The sequence below is a fragment of the Arachis ipaensis genome, chromosome B10, assembly GCF_059453495.1.
Source record: "Arachis ipaensis isolate K30076 ecotype BB chromosome B10, ASM5945349v1, whole genome shotgun sequence".
Taxonomy (NCBI): domain Eukaryota; kingdom Viridiplantae; phylum Streptophyta; class Magnoliopsida; order Fabales; family Fabaceae; genus Arachis; species Arachis ipaensis.
This window is the reverse complement of record NC_142435.1, coordinates 143,425,971-143,442,572: the sequence shown is the minus strand read 5'-3', so window position 1 is coordinate 143,442,572 and position 16,602 is coordinate 143,425,971. Positions and strand designations below refer to the sequence as shown.

General features: G+C 32.2%; 1 protein-coding gene across 1 annotated transcript; it reads left to right on the top strand.

Annotated features, from left to right (window-relative positions):
- Positions 1-5,227: 5,227 nt before the first annotated feature.
- On the top strand, positions 5,228-10,560 carry LOC148581986 (cytochrome P450 85A-like). The gene is made up of 9 exons (XM_088497395.1): positions 5,228-6,031; positions 6,686-7,007; positions 7,098-7,247; positions 7,330-7,578; positions 7,696-7,782; positions 8,347-8,425; positions 9,524-9,630; positions 9,722-9,846; positions 10,289-10,560. Exons 1-9 carry the CDS (start codon positions 5,832-5,834, stop codon positions 10,374-10,376), a joined length of 1,407 nt encoding a protein of 468 aa, XP_088353521.1. The 5' UTR covers positions 5,228-5,831; the 3' UTR covers positions 10,377-10,560.
- The last annotated feature ends 6,042 nt before the right edge of the window (positions 10,561-16,602 follow it).

Here is a 16,602-nt window from a genome sequence, read left to right as displayed (position 1 = left end):
CTGCTGCTAGTCTCTTGGATATACCAAAAATTATCTCAGTGGTGTCTACCCGAGCGACGGATTTATACGTATCCCATGGCAATGAGGTAAATGTGATTTATAGTTTTCTTCATCCTCATTTATGTAATTTGATATGTTATGCTTCATAATGCTGACAATGCACATAGTACCTTAATCAATCTGACTCCACGACTCGATAATCAACGCTTCTACGAATGTTGTAATTCTTCACACCCTACATTATTGCATTTCTGCTTTTGAACTTGTGCCCAACCTGAAACTCCACACCACCGTCTAAATTGTAATTGTCTTCACTCGTGTTGGAAAATATATTTTTCTCTTGCATCGTATCCAGATCCAATGTATGATAGTGACTGGGTACAGATGACAAGGCCGGAATTGGTTAGAGGATAGGAAGAAGATACCAACGTGATGGCTCGACCGAGATCTTCGGTACAAATTTCTCCTCCTCATCATCTTCAGAAGAACCGCTCTCGTTGCTGTCCGCAATATACTCCTCGTTAGACTCCTCACCGTCAACGTCTATGTTTTCTACTGGACTAGCAACGTGTAGCGGTGGTGGTGCAAGAGGTGGGTCTTCTTGCACAAAGTCCAACTGGCCAGATCTACTGCCACCGACATCACCAACTTTCGCAGAAAGCTCCATCACTTCTTCCACCATGATTCTCCCGTGGATGTCAAACATCAGGCGCACATGCTCGTCGCCATGAAGCCAAAACAGACGGAACCGAAAAATTTTGTTTCCCATCAATGCTAGCAACCAATACCCCACCCTTCGGATCTCTTTTCTCCTGCTACCACCGACGCTACTCAATATCAGACTCTTCAACTCTGACAAAGAACTTACTCGCCGGATGCAACAGAATGAGATTCTCACACTCAAATATCACTACAGTATCACTATTTCTCATATGGCAATTAGGGTACAGACTTACAACCAAATATCCACTACTACTAGATATTTTGGCTTACTTTTTGGAAGGAAAAAAAAGTATAGAAGCAGAAGAGAAATGTTTGTGGAGAATACAAAGGGTTGCACATCCTTTTATAGCTGCTGAAAATTTGTCGTAACGTATCTCGTTTACACTGTAAACGTCATAATTTTTCATGTATCTCATTTACAGTGTAAACGAATTAAGATTGTACGTATCTTGTTTACACTGAAAATGAAATATACACCTTTATCATTTTATGTCTTATCTTGTTTACAGTGTAAACGAGATACGTACAATCTTATTTCGTTTACACTGTAAACGTGATAAGAGATACTACGTATTTCGATAAAAATATTACAAAATGTATATTTTGGTAAATAAAATATTTATTTTAATTATTTATTTAAAAAAATTGTTAGTTAATTATGTACAATATGATGAAATGTCATTGTTTAAATCTAACAAAATAATAAAAAAAACAAAAAAGAACTAAAAATAGCTTTATATGAAGATAATAATTAAAATGGAGACACATATTATATTAAGTAATTTTAATTAAATATATTAAATATTTAATAATTTTATATTATTATTTTTAGATGAAGATCTTTATGTGAATAATGATCACAACAATTAAAACCAATAATCAGCCAACCTCAATTTTAAATGTGTATTATTTTTAATCTTTTTGTGAGGAAATTTTTGTTAGCTAATTATTTCAGTTGTTATTCTAATACGTATCTCATTTTACCAAAATCATTATTCTCATGTAAGTGAATTGAAAAACCAACCATTAGCTCGTCAATTTTAGCTATCCTTGCATTGCTCATCAATTTTAGCTATCCTTGCATTGTGTCAAGAGAAAAAAAAAAGGTTAATTAACATGTGTACAATAATTAAAAAAATATTTATTAGATTTAATATTTTTTTAAAATATGTAATTATAAATATTAGAGGTTATATGAAATAAATATTACTTCATTTATTTTGTGTATGTACACAATCAGTGACAAATCCAAAAAATTTTATCCGTAAGAGCAAAGTATACATAACATAACAATAATTTTTATAATTAAAATTTGTTACTATAAACCATAATTAATCTTGAAATTATCTAACTAATAAGTTAAAATACTAAAATAGTAATTTAAATAATAACATATAATTTAGAATTCTATTCTTTTAGATTTTATATTTTGAAAAAATTGAATAATTTTTTTATTATCAATACAATTAAATGTCACTAAAAAAATATTTAAAAATTTATCTTACATACAATTAGAAGTCGACTCTTTATTACATTCATAGTTTAAAAAGTTCTTTCAACTGATATCGTTGCTAAAAAAAATAAATTTATGATACGCAATGGTGATATTCTTTTGAAATATTTTTTAATACTAAACAAAATTATAAAAATAAATTAATTTTTTAATAAATATTATGTTATTTTCTATTAAATATTTGAAAGCAAATTTATATATTTATAAAGGATTAAAATAAAATATAACAAGCTAATTCAATAACATTGCTGGCTTGTGGTTGTGGAGAGTTCAATAACAATGTGTTCTTGTGGCTATGGGTTTAAATTTAATTGTATAACGAGGGCAAATAAAAGTTATGGGAGTGAATCTCTCAATCTTATTCTCTCAATTATTTAGTTATAAAGTGTGATTTTTTATTATTTAATATCTTTTTTTACATATTTTTTTAATCTTATTTAAAAAGTATAAAGTGAAATATGACACATTACCAAATAATTAAAAAAAAAAATTGAGAATCCATTTCTAAAATTTATTACTAAGAATTATTTGAGAGTTTCCAAAAATTCAATGGGGCACTTGCCCCTGTATACAAATACAAGTACATTCATTTTTGTATATAATTAAGTTTTATACTAATGATATTTTATAGTATAATGATGTTATATCATTAATTAGATTATTTTAGTAATTAAATTTAATCAAGTTGGTCCAATAATTTATTGGCACAACCAAAATTAGTCATATATGTGCGATCTGAATTCATGCTGCTACTTTTTTTTAGAATAAAAACTTAATTGGATTTGATTATAAAGATGACTTGTTCATCTAGTATTTTATTTAGAATATGATATATTTTATCATTTTTTTGCATATAAAAAAAAAGTCTTAAAATGGATAAAATAGAAAAACAAACAATTATGGATGAATTTTTGTCATTGTCTTATTTTTATAAATACATATTTCATAAGTAAACAACATATAAAGCTAGAAATTTTTATACCGTTTTCTTTATATGAAATTGATAGTTAAAAATTATTAGATAATTTAATATTTTTACTAAATTATATGTAAGTTTTTATTTATAAAATAAAAAAACTTTAAAAAATATACAACTCTTATAAAAAAAAAACCTCTTTTAATAATGACTATTCATAGATTTTAAAAATCCATCGTATAAAATTTGAGTTAATAGTTAAATTAATCCTGAAAAGATAAAACGTTTTTTAAATTTGTCTATGAAAGATTTTATCAATCAAAAAAGTCTTTCAAAGATCACGAATTAATCATATTTGTCATTTAATTACTCTATTAATAATTTTCGTCAACGATTGATGATGTAGATGTTAATTGATATTATACATAATATTTAACATATCCAATTGAACGTTAACTAAATATATTTATGAAAATCTATCGATTTAGTCGCTAGGTCATATTGGAAATATGATTTATATAATTGAAAAAAATAACTAGATTAATAGATTTTCATAAACATATTTTATTAATATTCAATTAGACATGTCAAATATTATGTATATTGTCAATTAACGTTTCACAATATCAATTGTTGATAAAAAATTATTAATGGAATAATTGAAGGATAAGTATGATTAATTTTTAATTTTTAATGAACCAATTTAATTAAAAAAATCTTTTAAGAACAAATTTAAAAAATGCCTGTATCCTAAGGACTATTTGATTGTTAACCCTACAAAATTTTCATTAAAATTGTGTTGATATTTCACCCTTTGGAAGAAGACCACCATAATGTTGAACATGGTTTTCTAGCAATTACAAAATTAAGGACCAGTTTTAAGAGTGTCAAAGCTAGTAATCAGAAATGCAATGGAACAGAAAACCTCTCTTGTTTTTCTTCTCCCTTCTATCAGCACATACTCACATGGTAACCCAAGCAAAACTGTCTTGTAGTGAAATTATGTAATTTAGATCTTATTGACAGACATGTGAAGGTCTGGGGCTGGCTATGACCACCCTTTAATTTTTAGGTCCAATGGGGTGCCATGCATGTGCTTTTTTCATTAAAATTATTTTCTCTCTTTTTTTTCTTTATTTTCCCTTTTTTTTTATCCTTCTTCTGCCTTGAGGATAAATTAGAGATTTTCTTTTATTTATTTAATAAATAATTAAAAACTATAATATACATATATATAATTTCTTGTGGAAACTTTTGTCATATGTATAAAAGAATTAGAGAAAACAATAAATACGTCTTTAACTTTTTAATTCGAAGATACATAAGTTTATTATTAATTAAGAATACAAATTGGTCCTTAAGTTTTTTATCTAAAATATATAAAGATAAATCAATTCTTTAAAAAGATTTAGATGTCTCGTATTTTAAAAAATAAAATATATTTTTGTATTTTTAATTAGTCAAAAATTTATGAGTAATTACCCAAATCAGTTTCCAAGGATTTTAAAAGCGGACACTTTAGTCCCCAAGAAAAATTAATACACAGATCAATCCCCAAGGTTTTACTTTGGCAGACAAATTAGTCCCCAATTAATTTTTCTTGGGGACTAAAATGTCCGTTTTTAAAATCATTGGGGACTGATTTGGGTAATTACTTTGCCCGAAAAATGAACTGGGACTGATTTGTCCGCCAAAATAAAACCTTGGAGATTGATCTGTATATTAATTTTTCTTGAAAACTAAAGTGTCCGCTTTTAAAATTCTTGGGGACTGATTTGGGTAATTACTCAAAATTTATTTATCTTCGAAATAAAAAGTTAGAGATTTATTTATTGTTTATTCAAAGAATCAAGAATGATATATTTTTAAACAAATTCTTTATATTTTCTTGAAATTCTGTAATCCCTTTTCCTTGATAAACCCAACACTTAATCCATGCAACAAAATACAAAAAGAACTGATGCAGGTAACTTAGTTTACAGTGCCAACTCATTTAACTGTCATCAATTTGCACTGTTCCAACCAACCCTTGTTTTCCCCACTTTATATAGAAAAAGCAACCAACAAAAACATTTGCAACTTCAAATCTCGAAGAGCTAAATTGGAAGATCCTGAAATTTTTTTAATTAATTAATTTGCCAAAAGATGTCTGTTGTGCTAAGTTGTTACTAAATTAAATTCTTCACAAAAAGGCAACAATCTTTTTATTTTATTTCAACTTAAGTCTTATTAACATATTCTAAAAACATTAGTTAAGAGTATCATAAATTTTTTTAATATTTCTAATGAATTAAATGCTTAAAAAATTAAAAAAAAATTGTATTATTATTATATTCTTAAATTATATTTTTAACTAAATCATTTATCTTAATTCATTTGTATCCATTATTATCTTCCTTTTTTATTTTGTTTTTTTTAGTTTTTATGGCCATGACCTAGAATAGGTGGTGATGCTACTTTTTGTTTGTATGGCTTTTTTCTTATTCTTATATGAAAATGGTAGCTCAAGGGGCCTATATATATGTGTGTGTTTATGTGCACTCTTTTTAAAGCCAGGCTTGTACCTTTTACTTATATTTTGATTTTCATTTTTTTCTTGAGTTCTCTCTGTCTCTCTCTCACTCTCTCTCGGGTTTGAGTCTTTTGCAAAGAACTTTAGAAAGAAATAAAAAGCACCTAATGGCTTTTACCTTCATTGCAATTGTTGGTGGTGTTTTGTTCTTGTTCTGTTTTTTCTCTGCTCTTTTGAGATGGAATGAAGTAAGGTACATGAAGAAGAATAAAGGTTTGCCACCAGGTACAATGGGGTGGCCACTTTTTGGAGAAACAACTGAGTTTCTTAAACAAGGTCCTAACTTCATGAAAAACCAAAGAGCAAGGTAAAAGATTAAAATTAAACTAACTAAAATCATGTTTGGATTTCCTTCTTCCTCTGTTCACTTGCATAGAGTGGTGAAAAATGAAAATAGGTGGTTTGATAAACATTTTTTGCACCTTGTTCTTTTTTTTAAGGGATCATGTGGTTGTAGGATGTATTTAATTTATGATTAGGTTCAGATTCCAAGGAATATGAAAACATTTTGCAAACCACATGTCCCTTATATCTTTGTGTTACAGCATTATTAGCATACAAGTTAGTTGGGTTGGCTTGTTTCATGTTTGGTTTATTACTTTGATTAACTTTTTTGGATTAATCAAAAGTTATCAACTATAAATGAGAGATTAAAGAAAAACACACTCTAGTGTCTAATTCTAATATCCTTCTCCTTGAAAAGAAAATAATGATTTCATGAGATGCAAAAGTTATCCATTTTTTTTTTAATGAAAGAAGAAAAGGGGTGGGGGATGTTTGACAAATCATTTTCTCAATTAATGAGGTTTCTTAAATTAGTTAAATTTGGGGTGTGAAGTAAACCACTTTTCATGCATGTACTTTTTTACCCTATTAATAATCATGGTTTACTTTTTTTATAATTTTTATCTATAAACCATTTTTATGTCTTATTTTTTGGGTTGTGAATAATGAATGGCAGGTATGGCAGTTTTTTCAAATCACACATATTGGGGTGTCCTACAATTGTATCAATGGATGCAGAGCTTAATAGATACATTCTAATGAATGAATCAAAAGGGCTTGTTCCAGGATACCCTAAATCCATGTTAGACATCTTGGGAAAATGCAACATTGCAGCTGTTCATGGCTCCACTCACAAGTACTTGAGAGGTGCCTTGCTTTCTATCATTAGCCCCACCATGATCAGAGATCAGCTTTTGCCAAAAATTGATCACTTCATGAGATCCCACCTTAGCAATTGGGACAATCAAGTCATCAACATCCAACACAAAACCAAAGAGGTTCCTTTCTATTATTCTTATCATTCTCATTCTCATTAAAAAAAAATTGTATTTTTTGGTAATTTTATTTCTCAAACTTTTTATGGACAGATGGCCTTCCTTTCATCACTGAGGCAGATTGCAGGCAAAGAATCAAGCAGAATATCAGATTCAATCATGCCAGAATTCTTTAATCTAGTATTAGGAACCCTTTCTCTTCCTATTCACCTTCCGGGGACGAATTATAGTCGCGGATTTCAGGTTTAGTATATTCCACTTTACTGTGTTGAGCTCTTTCTTTAAGAAAAAAAAGAATTACTAAGAAAAGAAGTGAATGTTGCAGGCAAGGAAAGCTATTGTGAGTATTGTGAGTGAGGTAATAGAGGAAAGGAGAAAATCCCAAGAAATACACAAAGACATGCTTGGAGGATTGATGGGAAATGATGATGAAAGTAGACACAAACTAAGTGATGAAGAAATCATTGATCTAGTGATTACAGTTATGTATTCTGGTTATGAAACTGTTTCAGCCACGTCAATGATGGCAGTGAAGTATCTTCAGGACCATCCCAAAGCACTTGAAGAACTCAGAGTCAGTCTCCATAATAATAATAATAATAAAAAATAAATAATTTACACAGTTTCACTATTCCTTTCATTTGATTTATTACTTTACCTTCTGACTCTGATGAAATTTCTGGTTTTATAGGAAGAGCATTTGAACATTAGACAAAGGAAAAAACCAGATGAACCAATTGATTTCAACGATCTCAAGTCAATGAGGTTTACTCGCGCGGTAAAAATTCTATTCTCTCTCGTTTCTTTTCAATTACTCCCATTTTTTTTCTTTTTAATTTTAAATAGAATTTAATTTTAAATCTCCTATTAACAAAAATAATTATATATCCTTTGTGCCAATGAGTAATAGCTCAATTGGCATCTCCCCATACTCAATTAAGAGGTTGCGAGTTCGAGTTTCTTATCTTTGGTAAAAAAAAAAAAAAAAAAAACAAAACTATATGTCCTTTACACGTATAGTCATTTAAAAAAATGATTTAGATTGCACGACTCAGATGCATCAAAATTAAACTCTTATATAATATTATAATAGATAGGTTTATTTGTGAATTTATTAGAAAAATTCATAACGACCTGGGCCATTAATATAAAGAATATTTACTTATTATTATTAAAAGGGTTTGATTTAGATTGCACGACTCAGATGCATCAAAATTAAACTCTTATATAATATTGTAATAGATAGGTTTATTTGTGAATTTATTAGCTCGGCCATTAATATAAAGAATATTTACTTATTATTATTAAAAGGGTTTTGATAATTTTTTTTTTCATTGTGCAGGTGATTTTTGAGACCTCTAGATTGGCGACAATAGTTAATGGGGTCCTAAGGAAAACTACTCAAGATATGGAACTAAATGGTTGGTGTTTTTTTACTCTTTTTATTTTTTCTAAAAAAGAAAAAAATACAAATCTTTAAAAAAAGAATTAAAAATAGATAAAATTATATATTTAAAAAATTAAAAGCTTAATAAAAATATTCATGATTGAAATATTTTTTTGAATAATTTCTTGATTTTACTGTTTTAAATCATTTAATCCATAAAAATGGAACCCGTTTATTAATTTTTGTCCTAAACTAATTTAGAAGTCGATTTTCAATTTACTATTATAGGCACGTGTGTAGTTTTGAATACATAGAATGAGAAATTGTTGAAATGAAATGAAATTGTAATCACCAAAGGGGGAGCTACACAGTTACAGTTACAGAACTCTGGCATTTTGGCCATCAGTTTTAACTTGTTAACAAACCTAACAAAGAGTCAAAGACCCTTCCACTATGTATATCTTTACCCTCAAACTTTCTTTTACCATTTCAGCATTTACTTTAAATGTTAGACTGAAAATTACCCAAAAATGGAGAAGAGAAGAGGACGAACCCAGGAGGGGGGCCATTGAGGAGTTTTGTTCTGACACAGGATTTTGGCAATTATAACACGTAGTAAATATATTGATAGAAATTTTTTAAAAAAATATATATTATATTTTCTTTATTTTTATCTTTTAGAAAGATGGAGAATATCTTATAATAAATTATTATTAGAGTAATGTTATATAACAAGCAAATATTATCATTTTTTATAATATTTGATCAACAATAATTTATATTCATATTTACAAAAATTTTGTACAAAAAAATATATAATTTATACCTATCTATATTTATAAGAATTTACACATATAAATTAATAGAATTTGTATTCACATTTTTTAAAATTTATGTAAATAATTTAGTGTTTATACCGGTTAAATGATGATCAAATATACTAAAAATTAATGGCCTCGAGAAGTTTTTTATTATATTTTATTTTTAAATTCAATATAAATACATTTTCATCTCTCTGTTTTCTATATCTATGTCTCCTTAGAGTTACCAAAACACAATCCTAGTGTGTCACAATTGAAAAATAGAAATGTATTTTCTTATAGCAATTAATATATTGTTTTTCTTTTTTCAGGTTATTTGATTCCCAAAGGGTGGAAGATATATGTGTACACGAGAGAGATAAACTATGACCATTTTCTATATCCTGATCCACTAAAGTTCAATCCATGGAGATGGCTGGTTAGTACTTAGTACCAACTCAACCGCTTATTAATTTGTCTATTATTGCTTATCAAACATATATTAATATTATTAAATTTGAAAATTAAAGGATAAGAGCCTAGAGTCAAAAAACCACTGCTTGATATTTGGAGGAGGTACAAGATTGTGTCCAGGGAAAGAGTTGGGAATAGCAGAAATTTCAACTTTCTTGCACTATCTTGTAACTAGATACAGGTGACTAATTTTCCTATTCAATATGCTTATATTCTGACCTAATAAAATTGATAAAAATTCAGGTGCAGTCAATTTTATGCAAAGTTAATAACTGAGTTGTTAAATGATTTGAATAATTTGATTAAATTTTCATCTAACGATTTTCAATTATCAATTTTACGTGAAATTGACTGCACCTAAGTTTCTACTACTAAAATTATATTGCATTATTAGGGACTAGTCAGTCTTAACTATTTCGTTCACATAGTTGTTTTTTTTTTTTAAATAAGAATAATAAAAGTACAAAAAGAAAAAATCTTAAAGTAGTTTTATATCAATTATGTAACATTATATCATTTAAAATAATAGATGTAATTGTACGACTGTATAAAACATTTTAAATTCTAGTATTATTTTATGGTGATTTCTGACATCTTTTTTATATAATTAATTATGATTGCAGGTGGGAAGAAGTAGGAGGAGATAAACTACTGAAATTTCCTAGAGTTCAGGCACCTAATGGACTGCACATAAGGGTGACATCTTACTAATTAGGCCGTGACTTTTATGTACAAAACTTTTTTAGAAAAAAAAATGGTTCAATAAAAAAATTGTCATGTTAATTAGTGTAACCGTTTAGAGAATTTCAGGTAGTAACACCTTCTGTAAGATTATAGATAGACTGCTAGTTTCTGGGTAAATGATTCAAATTTTATGAAACGAAGCTCATTAGAATATGAAAGTACTGATCATAGATAATATAATTGAATTTTACAAATAATATAGTTAAATTTAATTCACATTTATAAATAAAACAAAAATATAAATATACAATTATACCGTTATTCTGTTATAACAAATTTGATAATCGAAAGTTTAGTATTTTTGATGGTTTTATTTTATTATAAAAATATGTAAATAACACGTGTGTATATATAAAAATACGTGACTAACGATTTTGTATTTAACAAAGAAATTTTGGTTTTTAAACAATGAAAATGGAGTTCGGTTAACTTTATCCATATTTTTTTTGGTGACTAAATAGAAAAGAAAGAAAAAAAAAAGAGACAAAACCAAATTAATTGGCTAGGGTCATATCTAAATCTATTAGATGTTGAAGCTCACTCCATGGTTGGCTCCAATTCGAGTGAATGTCCGCGACAGAAGCAGCTGCTTTAGCCATACAATCTGCAACACTATTTGCAGTCCTCTGAATTAAAAGAATAGAGACTCTCCAATTCCAATTCATAACCTCCTGTATGCTTTGCCAAATCCCATTCCGGAATATCCTTACCAAGCATTCTTTGGTTTACCAAGAAAAGAGCTTCTAAACAGTCTGTTTCACAAATAACCTCACGAAATCCACTCTCCCAAGCAAGAAGTAAACCTCTCCAAATTGCATACAATTCAACAAAAAGAACACTGCACACTTCGACTTTCCCAGTGCAATCTTTCAACCAACATTCATCAGGATTGCGAATGATACAACCAAAACCAGCATAGCCAGAAGGAGCAAACCAACTAGCATCACAATTCAATTTAACAGAATAAACTGGAGGTGGAACCCAATGCAAACAAAGTGAAGGAGGAGACAGAGATTGATGCATAGTAAAAATAGTGTGAAACTCCCTTACTGAACTACGAATCAAACTCACCACTTTATTAGCACTCCATGAATCATCTATATTAAATAAGTCATGATTCCTGCTTCTCCAAATCCACCAGATGATCGAAAAGAAAAGAAAAACATTTTCACTCCTTGCACCTCTGTAGAGCCAATCATGTAAATTCGAGTTATCTGAATACAGGTCTAAAAGGTTCCAGACCTCCTTGGCACTAGGGTACTCCCGAAGACAATGAAGAATTGATTCAGAACCATTCTGACACCGATGACAGGTGCTAGATAAAGCTAAACCACGACCCAAACGAAACTCTGCCGTATGAATAGCATTATGAAGACTGAGCCAAATCAAGAACTTGTACTTCTCAGGAATATGCAGTCGCCATACCCACAACCAATCATCATGCTCATTCCAGTCAAACTTTCTTTTGGCTAGCCAACTGTACCCACTCCTAGCTGAGTAAAGTCTAGAAGATGCCACACCCCACGACCAACCCGAACTCTCTCCAGCATTCAAATCCGGATTATAAGCATTCAAACGCTGTTTGACATCTTCTGGAATGATAGAGAAAATATCATGGAGACTCCATTGACCATCTTTCCAAACGTCTCTAATAGTTAAATCAGAGTCAGATATATGTACAAAAGGGACATCTTGAGCAATTGGGCCATCAATACTCCAATTGTCAAACCAAAAAGATTGATCAAGTGACCCAACGCACCAAGAGAAGGCATCCTTAAGGGCACCAAAAGCCTTTGAGATACTCTTCCAAACATGAGAAGCATTGCAAGGGACAGGGCCATCTAAAACTCCCTCATTCCTCAGATACTTCGCCCTCAATAGAGCAACCCAAGGCTTGTCCTGACAATGAAAAAGTTGCCACACCAATTTACCAAGTAAAGATATATTAACACATGCAGGATCTCTAACACCCAGGCCACCAAATTTTTTTGGAGTGATCACGGTCCTCCAATTAACAAGAGAAAGACCTTTACCATCAACTTGACCCTTCCAAAGGAACTGTCTCATCATAGAAGATAATTTATCGCAAACCCAATTTGGAAAAAAAGATACCTGCATATGATAGACAGGAATGGATGCTGCAACAGAATTGATCAGGCAAAGTCTCCCTGCTTTATTTAGAAGCCTTCCTTTCCAATTAGCTAATCTTCCCCTCACCTTTTCAATCACCGAATGAAAAGAAGCCCTACTGGTACGGGAATGATTAAGGTTAACTCCAAGATATCTTCCTAAATCCAAAGCAAAACGTATTGAAGAAACACAAGTAAAAATATCTCTTCTACGATCAGTCACATTTTTAGAGCAAAAAGCTTTAGACTTTTCAAGATTCACTTTCATGCCAGATGCCTTGCAAAAAATGTTAAGAGAATGCATGACCATTTGGACCTGACTCTTTGTAGCTTGACAGAAGAGTAAGAGATCATCTGCAAACATCAAATGAGAAGATTTTGGGCCACCCCTAGTGACAGAAACTGGTTTCCACACACCCTCGACCACCTTATGAGATATATAGCAAGCAAGTCTTTCCATACAAAGCACAAATAAGTAAGGAGACATTGGATCGCCCTGTCTAAGCCCCCTTCTAGGAGCAAAACTATCCAATCTATTCCCATTCCACATAATAGAAAGAGATGATGCACGGACACAAGTCATAATCAAATTAACAGTGATGATAGGAAAACCAAAAGCAATGAGAGTACTCTCCAAAAACCTCCAATCCACCCTATCATAAGCTTTTTCAAGATCAATTTTAAAAGCAAGAGTACCTTTCTTGGATTTTGTGTGCTTCATGAAATTCAGAATTTCTTGGGCCACAATAATATTATCAGGAGCACCACGACCCGGAATAAAACCTCCTTGTAAAGGACTAACAATATCTGGAAGAAAAGGCCGAAGTCAGTTAGTCAATACTTTGGTGATAATTTTATAAACGACATTACACAAGCTAATAGGCCTGAAATCCTTCATAAAGGTAGGGTTATCAATTTTAGGAATAAGCACAATCAGAGTTTCCATGATGCTAGGATTTAAGAACTCTCCCAAAAAAGCGCTCCGGACAATATTCCAAATCTCAGTGCCTACTATCTCCCAATATTCTTTAAAAAAATAAGCTTGAAAGCCATCTGGACCAGGAGCCTTAAAAGGGCTCATACTGAATACTGCTGACTTGACTTCCACAAAAGAGACAGGGTCAATTAACCTAGCACAAGCCTCAGTGCTTAGAGTGGGCATCGGAACATCCCCTAAATAATCAACCTCAACCTCTTCCGTTGTACCAAAGAGATTCTTGTAAAAAGAGAGGGCTTCTTCCTGGAGAATATCTGGATCAGTAGACCAAGACCTATCGCTAACATATAATCCATGTACTCTATTATGGTTTCTACGCACCAAAGTCTGAAGATGAAAGAATTTAGTGTTTCTATCCCCATACTTGACCCACTGCTCTCTAGATTTCTGGTACCAAAAAAGTTCCTCTTGCAACAAAAGCCTATTGTAATCTTCCCTCAGTTCAGCTTCTTTAATTCTCAGAGATAACACATCGGTAACCTCCAAACGCCGTTGAATCTGATCAATCTGATATTCCAGCTTATTTTTTCGCACAAAAATATTTCCAAAAATCTTTGAGTTGAAGTCCAAAGAAGCCTGTTGAACCATCTTAAGCCTTTCGGTAACGCCTCCAAACACTTGATTCCAAGCCTTACTAATAACATGTTTATAAGAAGGATGTGTTGCCCACGCAGCTTGGAACCTAAAAGGACGTAAACCTTTCACTCTGGGGCTACCATGACAACGAACTAAAATATGACAATGATCAGAATGAAGCCTGCTAAGAATTTCAGAATAACCCTCAGGAAACATTGTCATCCACGCCTCATTAACTATAGCTCTATCCAACCTTTTAGCCAAGTCCCTGCCAGCCTGAACTGCTCTATACCAAGTATATCTCCTACCAGTCACTTTAAGATCAAAGAGCTCACAGTCATCTAGAGTAGTAGCTAATAGACTAGCTCTGTGAGAAGAAAAATAAGCACCTGTACTCTCATCTGGTGCCACAATCTCATTAAAATCACCAACGGCCATCCATGGTCTATTATGGCCTGAATTAATAGAACACAAATGATCCCAAAGCATACATCTTTTTTCGAATTGAGGACTCCCATATACTGCACTACAAAGCCAAACTAAGTTACCCACACTCACTTTCACTGTGATACATTGGTCAATTTGATCAATAACCACACAAGAAGCATTAGCAATAGAAGATAAAAACCAAATGCCACCCCTGTGTCCTACTGCTTCCTCAATACCAACACAATGAAAACCCAACTTATCCCAAAAATTCTTCAAATTATTAAACATGGTATGAGTCTCAAAGAGAAAGAGGAAAGATGGTTTATATATTCTCACCAAATTTTTGCAATGCACACGGGCCATCTTGTTAGACGCACCCCTCACATTCCAGGCTATGATATTGAAACTATCCATAAAAACAGCAAAAAGGGAGCTCCAATAACAAACCCGAGACTCAACATGATGTCCCTGTCTTCGACGATCCTGCCTTTAATGGACTCTCAAGTTGCAGCCCAATTTTTTCCGTCGAAACTTGCACCATACCCGCCGTCGATGCTCCATCCTTATCTACTAGTGAATTCTGCAAAGAGTTTGGGCGAGGACGCTTTCGCACAGTGCCATTTGTTGTCTCACCTTGCTGCTGATGATGAACATTGTGCCGGGTCCCCGAAGAAGCCACACTAACAGGTTTTCCAATATTGATGCCCCTGCTTAATTTTACTTTGGATCCAGTAGCATGTGTTGTACGTTGGTGATTAGGCCTTGTCCAAGTATTGGTAGCCTTGTTAGGTGTCTTCTTTACTTTTGGTTGGACCTGATGGGTGCTAAGAGAAGGCTTTTGACCCATTTTATACTTTCCTTTCCTAATCACTTGAGTCCAACCTTCCAAATCCTCATGTTGTGCATGGTCTACATGAACAGCATGCAAATCACTCTCCACCAAATCCGAGACAGTAATATTTACAGTCTCATCTCCAAGATTCTTGCCAAAATGAAAACTTGCCTTTTCTATATGTACTGGATTTTTTGAATTTGAGCTTTCTGGCTACTTTGCTACATCGCTGATCACCTTGGCATTAGTTCCTCCTCCTGCATTGCTGTCAGTCTTGCACACCTTCATATCATGACCAAACTTGAGACAGGAGCCACAAATAAGGTGAAGACTTTCATATTCAACCTCATATTCAACGCCTTCAACAAGAATCTTCTTAGTCACTGGCAATCCTAAATCTATCTGAACACAGGCTCGAGCATATCGTCCTCTTTCAGCTAATTTTGTTGCCAAATCAACCTTAATGGGAATGCCAACTGCAGCCGCAACACGGAGCATTGCATCTTCTTGGTAGCACCAAATTGGTAATCCGGAAATTCTAATCCACACTAAAGTTGCTCCAACACAGTTTTCACTTGATCTAAACTCTTGATCCCAAGGCTTCACAGCCACATAATTTCCCTCGATCATCCACGGACCTCCTAAGATAACCTTTTCTCGCTCCTCGGCTACATCAAACTTCACGAGAAAGTAGTCAAATCCCACGTTCAATAAATCAAAACCTCCCTTAATCCTCCATACCGTTCGGAGTTTATGAGACAATGCAGTGTAGCTATAATGTTTACCTAGCACCTTAATCACTATAGCATCCTTATAAGGTTCTGCCAAGCAATTCTTAGCTTCTTGGGTAAACGTGACACTCGGTGGCAAGAGATCTCCTTGCTTCCCAGAAACTACTGCAATGTTATCTCCCGATAAAGTTTCAACAAGTGAAAAAGCTTTAGCAATCTTGGAACCCACAACTTTGTCCCTAAAAGAAACCTTCAAAGGCTTAGAAACCCCTCCCGAAATATGATCCTCCTTTTCCCCTGATGCAATCGCTCCCCCGCTCTCCCCTTATCTCTTCCGCCGACATTATCGGCTGCCTTACCGTGTTTCACCCTCAAAGTCTCTTCCCCGCTCACTCCACCGCTCATCTTCGATTTTTAAAATTGTACAGAGTACGGAGTACGTCGGTTAACTTTATCCATATGCATCAAAGTAAAAAGAGAGAGAGAAGTTCATTGAGCG

What these genes read in the sequence shown, in the direction of transcription:
- LOC148581986 (XM_088497395.1), top strand. Translation starts at nt 5,832, where the DNA reads ATGGCTTTTACCTTCATTGCAATTGTTGGTGGTGTTTTGTTCTTGTTC. An exon ending in ATTATAGTCGCGGATTTCAG is followed by an intron (nt 7,248 to 7,329) that starts GTTTAGTATATT and finishes TGAATGTTGCAG; the next exon opens with GCAAGGAAAGCTATTGTGAG. An exon ending in AAGCACTTGAAGAACTCAGA is followed by an intron (nt 7,579 to 7,695) that starts GTCAGTCTCCAT and finishes CTGGTTTTATAG; the next exon opens with GAAGAGCATTTGAACATTAG.